Genomic DNA, 9,375 nt, shown 5'->3' on the forward strand with positions numbered 1-9,375 from the left:
ACAAAACAACTGTTTTATCCTGTGAATAAAAGTATATGTTTTTGTCACTGTACCATAATAACAGAAGCGAAACGCAATATTGTGCCAGGACAATTCACTATTTATGCACAATAAACAAAGGAGCATAGCGCGACATTTTCTGTTCAGCGTCAGACTTGCTTGTAACCTATATCACCAATTATGTTATGAAAATGACGCATTAACTACAACAGCAGACTGACCTTTGTGGAAATGCTTGGAGCAGACTAACCTGTGAGCTGGCGTGTTCTGGGACGTTATATTTGGTCTTTGAATGGCTGCAATCCAGGCCATCCGTCGCCTCTTTGTTACTTCGGAAACATGGCTCGAACAATTTCTCTTCAACGACGTAATCCGATAACAACCGATCTCTTTACCCGTCGGCTTCCCGTGGCTGTCATGCGACCGGCTATTGCAGTTAATAATACAACAGCTTCTTGACATTTTTGTGTTTCTTTTTTATCGCTGTGTGACTGATTTCAATTGAAAGCCTGCGTGTGCTAGTACCGCTTGCCACGAGTTCCCAGAATCCTTTGCGGTTTTACCCCTGAATGACGTCACATTTTCAATCTCGATATAATATGCATGTTAAATTTTATATTTGGGGTGAAATATCAAGTCTTTTCAAGTAAACCGGTTCAAGTCCAATTCAAGTCCCAGGTCATTGGTGTAAAAGTCCAAGTCAAGTCACAAGTCTTAGAACATTTTTTCAAGTCAAGTCTAAAGTCATAAAATTAATGACTCGAGTCCAAGTCATGTGACTCGAGTCCACACCTCTGTTAAATATTAAACTAATTTCTTCCAGTCAGAGAATGTTGCATATAATTTAATTTTTGCTTGATGCATTAAGTTAAAAGATTAAAACTAATAAAACAAGTTTTAAAAAGGGACTTTTCCATCTGATTACATTTTGTATGATGGATTATGCAGAAAAAGTAGAATTGGGCTGAAAGATCTATCGCTTTATCACCTCTTCAGGTTGTAAATCGTGTTTTTAAAAAGTAACTAAGTAATTAATTACTTTTGAAAATAAGTAATCAGTAAAGTAACTGGATTACTTTTTTGGGGAAGTAATCAGTAATTAGTTACTGATTACTTTTTTCAAGTAACTTGACCAACACTGATGCTGGATGCTCTTCTGAAGTCCAAAAATAGAATTTGTGTCGCCGTCTAGAATCACACCAGCAGCCTTTCACTTGTCAAGTACAAGTTCAAAAAACTACATTATACAGCCCACAAAATAAAAAAGAATTAGTTGATAATTAAAAGTATGGCTTTAGCTTAAGTCAGCTTCCTCAGCATGTTATTTTCAGGGTCAGGAATCTATACATCCCTGATCAAAGGAGGTTGGTTCAAGCCCTGACTGGGGCCTTTGAAAGTAGAGTTTCCCGTTCTCCCTGTGCCGTGGGTTTCCTCTGAATACTTCAGCTTCCTCCCACACTCAGCTGACATGCAGGTTAGGTTATCTGGTTATATGGAAAAACTTGCTGTAGGTGACAGGTAGACAAAGTCCTCAAAGCGTATAAAATAAGTCCTAGTTCGTCAAAAATTAAATCTGACACCAGCCTTTAATATGCTGAGGAAGTTAGTTGGACCTTAAAAGTGTGCTTATGTAATAAAAAGCAGAGATTCCGCAATTCCGCCTGATCCGTTGAGGCTAATGCTGAATGTAAGGTTTAAATTCTGTGTAACCTTAACTTAGCATTTTTATGTCACACGGCTTTACAAAAAAACCCACAAACTGCTGTGTGTCTCTGAATCTGTTAAAGCCTGTGAAAAATCTCAATCACTATTTTCCTTCAAGAAAATAAGAAAGCCTTCTGACACAAGAGAACTATGATGTATATGTTTTATAGATGAGTAAAATTTGCAGCAATTACAGGACATTCTTGATGTCACGTTTTCGGTCTGTTGCTCATTAAATGCTAGTGGGACTAATTCAGCGTTTCATACTGATCTATTATTAACTGCTAAAGATGGTTCAGTCTTTGTTCTAATTGAATTAATCTTATAGTGTTTGTCAGAATCACTTACTACTTCCATTACCTCGCTTTGCAAAGTGCTCAGCCTCAGAGAAACCGGTTTAGACTGCTTTAGATCATACTTGTTAAACAGAAAACCTCCAATGCTTCGTCATCATGAGCCTCTGTGGGCTCTATGCATGGTGCCATATTCCTGATTTACATGCCTTAATCAAGACTGACATGCAGATGACACCTCGATTTATTTCCCTTTAAACAGACAGAAAAACCAAAAAAACCCTCTCTTGCTCTAGTTAGAAGAGAATAAAAATTGAATATAATTTGGTTTGTCTTTCTAAAATTCACAATAAAGAATAGCCTTGTTTCTCTATCCAAAAATCTAAGTATGCTGTGTGACCTAAGTGCTGTTTAGACAAACAAGTATTTAATTCCTGGATTACTACAAGCCAGAGTGCTGTAATATGAACTTCTAATCAAACCAGTTTTTCCAGCTTGCAAGGCACGTTTCTTTTAATGCTGCTATGCTAAAGGATAGTGTGGTGACCCACTAGAGGGCTACCATCACACCCAAGCTTGGAGGAGGGTGTCAGGTTTATATTGTTGGATTATATATTTCTAAGCATAAATGACAACCATATATGCTTAGAGGTATATAATTGATTGCATATTGATAGGATGTTTGATCCTTAATAGTCTGCAAAGACTCTGTGTGCATTCCAGAGCACTCTGACACACACACACACACACACACACTCCCTGAAGCTATGTTTGTCTTAAGCTCTTTGTCAATGCGATTCATCAAACTCATTATCAGGATGCACTTGCCCGGTCAATTTGTTCAAGAGCCTCTTTTCATAGTTTGGAAATTCACAAATATACAGGTTTCCTACAGCGGTAAAGTTAGTTAATTTCCAAAATAAAGCATATGAATACATCTGGCTCCCATTTATTTGATAATCTTGAAGCTAAACAAACTAACCAAAGAAATTTATTTTTAAAATCCTTTCCTGCTACTGGCTGTGAAGCAGGAGACAACAAACCACTAAAGTTTTATATGCAGACAATGCTAGTATGTGTTGGCAGGTTACGGAGAGCTCAACATCTCAACTATTGTTCCTTGTTATTGTTAGTTTGTCAGTCTGGACTGTATATCCATGGTGTTCAAATGTACCATTTGCATTCCCTTCTGAAGTTTTCGTGTAAAAGTCTTTGCAGCTTTTAGAATTGAATCACTCATTTGAGAAGAAAATTCTCAGAAAAGTAGGATAAGACTAGATCTCTGAAAGTTTTTAGTCAGTAAAATATTGTTATTGCGTAAACAATAAAGTACATTTACATTTGTAACCAAACTTCAAATGGGCAAATCATCATTCCCATCATTTATGTTAACTCTCTTAATTTTCTTGATAACTAGCAAGTCATTAGTAAGGATTTACCATACTAAATGATTACATTCTCTGCTTTCACAAGTTAATACCCTGAGTAACATCAGATCTCTGTTTCACTTTTGGTGAATGACAACTGCTGGTTGAGTCATGAAACCAGTTGCAACTGGTTGCACAGGCATCATCATCACCCCTGGCTGGACAGTTGGAACAGGCTGCATGTTGATGACCGTGTTATTGTGTAAGTTGATGACAGTTGGCGCTTTCTTGCGATGCTTTAACTCACGATGCATCTGACACCAGGAGCACCACTCACAGAAGCAGGAAATTGCAATGTCCTTACAGAGAGAGCCCTGCAGAAAGAGAGTACAAGCATTACAGATGTGGTGTAATTCAGGTGGAGGAGCAGGTCATCTACCAACCAGAGGTTTGGTAGATCAATCCCTGGCTCCTCTGGTCCACATGTCACAATATCCTTGCAGCAGATACTGAGTATGTGTGTGAATGTTTGACAAAAAACATTTAGGCATAGTTGAAATCAAATATGGATGTTTTTGTTTCAGTAAGTGAGACTTGTAATTCCCACTAAAGTCCAGCTTTGAGTTCAGTGTCATCATCTCACGGTTCATACCTTGATGCCATATCTGTTTCGCATGGCAGCTCTTACAGACAAAACTGCAGGAGGAACACAAACAGGTATCCCAAAGGCTGCTAATACACCAGAGCCACATATATCACATAAAGGGAGACAGTTGTTCTCTCCAAATCTTCCTGAAACAGTGCAGGCGAGACAGGGGCAGCACCAGAATCCATAGCAGCCTGAAAAACACAGAAACGCATCAACAAAGTTGTAAGAAGTCTCAAAAGATGAAGGCAACACAAATGAGAAAAAACCTGTAGTCCTGAACACACAAATGCAATTTATGAGACAAATTTAACTGGCTTCTTACAAGTATTTGCATCCTCAAAGCAGTCAAGGAGACCACTGTCCCAGTCTGTCAAGGGTTTTTCTGCCATTGTATGTTGAACTTCACCCACAGACACTGAACGATCACTCTGTGAAAGTCGAGAAGCAGAAAAAACAAAATAAAATGAAAATTAAAAGTACAAATTAAATGAAAGTTAAAATTTTGGAGCACTTTCTTTCAAACTACAGCCAAAAACTATATGCCGTCGATCTCTTTAGTAATCTTTTAATTCTCCAATTAAGCTTTATTAATATATCCATAATTTACAGGACATTTTATATAACAAGGTAAATATACTAGAGCATTACAGAGAGAAACACCTAAACATCCACCATGAACAAGCCTTTGGGGATGTTGGAAAAACAAGTTTTCTATAAACATCCAAGTGACTTAAAAACAAACAGCAATACATGGTTGACATATCTCAGAAAGATGGCTTTTGTAATTTGAAACACGAGTACAGTAACGCATGGGTAAACAACTCTCTCCTGAACAGGATATGTAGACTGGTTTGGAAGTGAAAGTCTATTACGCTTACAGTTCAGACAGTTTAATGTACTTTAACTGTCTCTGTGACCGTTCCCAGTCATCCAGGTCATCGTAGAAGCTTCTTCAGTTCAGTTCAGAACTGAAGCTTCTCAAATGAAATGCGAAACATCTTCAAGAAACTTAAAGAACTCCAGACGCTTTTCTTTCCAAGCTCACTAATCTACTTTAACTGTCCTCTACAACACACAGCTTAGAATCTGGAGTTCGGTATGTGGTTTGCCTTTGGGAATAATAATTTAAAAAACAAATCTAGAAACACAGGCTATTAAAAAGTATACCTCTCTCTTTCTAAGAACTTCGATACTGTTATACACATTTGAGTCTTTTTTTTGGTTTCAGTTCATATAAACCTTAACGTTTTACAGCCACACCCTCATGATGGCCTCTGCTTCTCCAAATAGGGCTAACAAACAAAACACACTGCGTGTACACCCATGTAATCCAATAAATTATAAAGTCAAAGCTTTCTCTTTGCAAACTGCCTCTAGTATCAGGTACAAAAAGTACTAATCACTAAGTTTGTGTGAAAGGACTTGTAGAAAACTGGAAGGTCTTACCTGCCCCTCTGTGCACCTCTTAATGACTGAACGGAGGCTCTTTGGACTGAGTTTATTTCAGTTGGGTCAACACAAATAACACTGCAGAGCTTGAAACTCTGGAAACGGAAAAATGAAACTCAAAGTCCATTCAACAATGTCCTTCATGGCCATTGTGTTTTAACCTTTGAATACAAGCGCAGTCACCCACACAGCTGTACAAGCAGGTACTCACAGACTCACGCTGTCTCGGTTGGCTACTGCCTCTAAATGTATCTGGTATTGTTAGTACTGTGTGCTGTTCATTAACATATATTATTTACTGCTGTTTATGCTTATGTTGGTTGTTGCTTTGGTTTCTCTGATTTTTTTTATTTATTTATTTTCAGTAGGTGTTGAAGCAGATTCTAAGTGTTTTTTCCTTCCATCTCCTTCTTTTAAGTTTCTTCACAGCTTTATTCTTTCTTTTCTGGCCCCGAGTCTGTTACATTGTGATTGTAATAATTAAATATAAAAGAAATCCCAAAAATATTTCTTTAAAATATGGCTATCAAGTGGACCAATATAGCAAATGCATTTTTGTCCTTCAGACACAAATTCTGATTGCTACACTGGCGGACAGGACAGGGAAAAAAGAAAGATAAAAAACCTCAACTAAATCCTTAACAAGGGTGAAAATGATCAAATAATCGGGCAACTATGGGTGAAGAAAAGTCAGGAGAAGCAGAAAAACCAAAGGAATTTGTTATCTTGAGTGTCTATGCTAACGATTATCTGACCTCACTAATGACAGAAATTGAGGCTGTCAGTCTTCCAAAGAAAATACAGAAGATATTAGCTAAGTCAAATTTACAGCTACCGTACTCAAAACTGCCTCAAACAGTAGCAAAGTGATGGATGCATTCCAGCTGATGACCTGGAAAAGGACTTAGATATAGGGACAGACTCTTCACCTCTTCAGCGTGGCCTTGGACTAAGCTGGATCCTTGAATATGATGCCTTCATCTTCCAGGCTCCTAAGCAAGAATGATCCTTCACTTAGTCAGGCACATCCTCTATAGCTGTACATTGCTGTACATCACTGTACCGTGCAAGGCCCTCATCCGAGACCATACCACTGATCCATGTGACTGCTAAAGAAAAGAAATGGAATGCACAGAAAGACGGTGGGGTCGAACTCCGGTACATACCCAAATCGTATGTCTCTCTGTTGTCAATGCAGCACCAAAAACATTGTTTCTTCTCAGATGAGTCGTTTATTGAAACTACAGCTGTCATTGGCAAGTTTGTAACTATTATAACTAACTAACTATTCACAAAGGTTTTACACGTACGTATCCAAAAAATTACTCAAGAATTAGAAATAGGGTGGGTTTAAAAACTTGATTTCCCATTTCAAATCGATTTTCATTTGAATAATATCGATTCATTAAGTCCTGAAATACATTTTTAAATATAAATGAATTTTGCCAGAAATGCCAGAATCTCAGCTAAAAGCTCACAAAAGTATTTCAACACCCACTAAACTGCTAAAACAGCAAACGATTGAAGAGCAGGTAAATGGTTTCCACATAAATATCTGAACACAAATTGCGGTTAGTCTGGCAACAATGGACACGCCTTTGGGTGCTGAAAGCTGACAGATTTGCAATCTCACAGACTGCAAAGCTGCAGGCTTTGTCACTCTGTCCAAAATTCACTGATCCAATAGCAAAAGAAGATCAAAACTACACTTGAAAACCATTGTCATGAATTCCATCTTACTTTGGTTGTCTTGCTTCCACCACGAGAAAACCCATTAAAAATCCATTAAAAATCTCTATTTTTCTGCGTGATTCTCTTTGTTATTACCCACCAGTCTACCGTTGTGTAGAGCACTGTCGGCTGCTGGTTTTTTTTAATTTTTATTTATTTTCCCGAAATTAGCTCTAACAGGAAAACCTAATTTCTGCTTTTCAATAACAAAGAAATTTCAACTTTTACAACTTATGCTAAATTGCAAAACGCTTATCTGTGTCTCTAACAAACTTCTAACTTTGCTCTGCTTCACTTCATAAGCATCAGATAATCGTCAAATGTTGATTCATGGTTTCCTTCAGTTTTTGATCTCCTGCAGATCATTTTCAAGGGGGTCATAATGCTGTAAAAGACCAGGCCAAAAAGAATCTTGATATTTTTCAGTTTTATTCTCAGTTTGACACGAAGGCATCTGCTGTGATCCTTGAACCTCTGATTAAGTCTCACAAGTGTCAGCTTTGCTTTTAATCCTAGATAGTTTACACTGAGTGTGTAATTGCAGAGAAATTGTCACGGTCCTGGATCGGTGACCCAGTGTTTTATACCTGTTTAATTTGTTACTTGATTATTTGTTTTTCATGGTTATCAATGTTAGTGTTTTGGTTTCTGTTCAAGTATTTCTAGCTCTATTCCTGTTCCGTCTTGTGTCTGCTCTGTGCCTTCCTGTCCCATGTTTCAGGCCTCTGTCTCCCCGGTGTCTACTCTCTTTTGCTTCCTCCCAGTCTTGTCTCATCTGATTAGTGTCAGCTGGTTTTCCCTGCCTAACTGCCATTTCTTTGTTTCCTTGTCTGTGTGTATATAGTGTATACAAGGATGTTGGTCCGTCTGTCTGTCATGCCCTGCTCTCTGTCTCCTCACGCTTCGAGGTTGTGAGATTGTTACATCTTATTATATCTTATGCTACCTTATACTTCTAATCAAAGAATTGTTGAATCATTATACAGTACATATACAAGATAAATGATCACAATTATAATATTATAATATAATAATATATTTATAATATTTCAAAATCAAATTGAGGCAAATCAAATCATGACCTTGCGAATCAGAATTGAACGAGTTGTAGAAATCAGTGACAATATCAGCCCTAATTAGAAAGTCCACTACACAGACTCGGTGGCACAATGCTGCAAAGCAAAATGCAATCTAGCTAACAGTGGGACATGGAGAATTTATAAACGACTTTATAAACTTTATAAAATGGGTGAAGAACCTTTCAGACCAGAATCTCACTGAACCTGAAAAGAAAGTATTAGCTAAAGGTCTCAATTTTGCCATTTCTCCGCAACATTCGCCCATAGTGGACCTCATCACAGCCACAGAAACCGCCATATGGATTAATAAATCATCACAGACAGAAGCAGAGCAAATCAGGATGAAAGTCTCAGCCACCCTCTCCAGTGCCAAAGTCCCGCCGTCTAACCTCACATTACAAGAAAAGAAGGCCGTCGCTTCCCTGAGCAAAGACCACAACATCACTATATTACCAGCTGATAAGGGAAGGTACACCGTGGTCCTAAACACAACGGATTACCAGACAAAGATCACTACTCTCCTCAGTGACACCAGACACCAGCGATGGAGGATAAGAAAGACAGATGCAACAACATTGTCATCCCCTATGTAGCCGGTGTATCAGAGAAACTCAGGAGAGTTTTCTCCAAGCATGACATCCCGGTGCATTTCAGACCCAGCAACACGCTCAGACAGAAACTGGTTCATCCCAAAGACAAAACTCCAAAACACAAACTTAACAATGTGGTGTATGCTGTGCAGTGCAGCGAGGAATGCCCAGACCTCTACATTGGAGAGACCAAACAGCCACTTCACAAGCGCATGGCACAACACAGAAGAGCCACCTCCACAGGACAAGCCTCAGCAGTCCATCTGCATCTAGAAGACAAAGGTCACTCTTTCGAGGATGCCAACGTTCACATTTTGGACAGAGAGGACAGATGGTTTGAAAGAGGAGTGAAAGAAGCCATCTATGTCCACTGTGAGCGACCATCTTTGAATAGAGGTGGTGGTTTACGATACCAACTGTCTGCCATTTATAATCCAGTTTTGAGATCCCTCCCCAGACGCCTTAACGCCCACTCACATCCTGGGCCAGCTGACCTCAGGAAATCACATGATA

The 9,375-nt window shown here is 38.6% G+C and overlaps 1 protein-coding gene across 1 annotated transcript; it reads right to left on the reverse strand.

The window, feature by feature from the left end:
• Nucleotides 1-2,342: 2,342 nt before the first annotated feature.
• LOC120735679 (cornifelin homolog A-like) lies at nt 2,343-5,582 on the reverse strand. The gene is made up of 4 exons (XM_040035216.1): nt 5,460-5,582; nt 4,336-4,441; nt 4,017-4,204; nt 2,343-3,738 (listed from the first exon to the last, which is right to left on the reverse strand). Exons 2-4 carry the CDS (start codon nt 4,400-4,402, stop codon nt 3,502-3,504), a joined length of 492 nt encoding a protein of 163 aa, XP_039891150.1. The 5' UTR covers nt 4,403-4,441; nt 5,460-5,582; the 3' UTR covers nt 2,343-3,501.
• Nucleotides 5,583-9,375: the final 3,793 nt, after the last annotated feature.

This window comes from Simochromis diagramma, unplaced genomic scaffold (assembly GCF_900408965.1).
Source record: "Simochromis diagramma unplaced genomic scaffold, fSimDia1.1 OVJJ01000816.1, whole genome shotgun sequence".
Lineage (NCBI taxonomy): Eukaryota > Metazoa > Chordata > Actinopteri > Cichliformes > Cichlidae > Simochromis > Simochromis diagramma.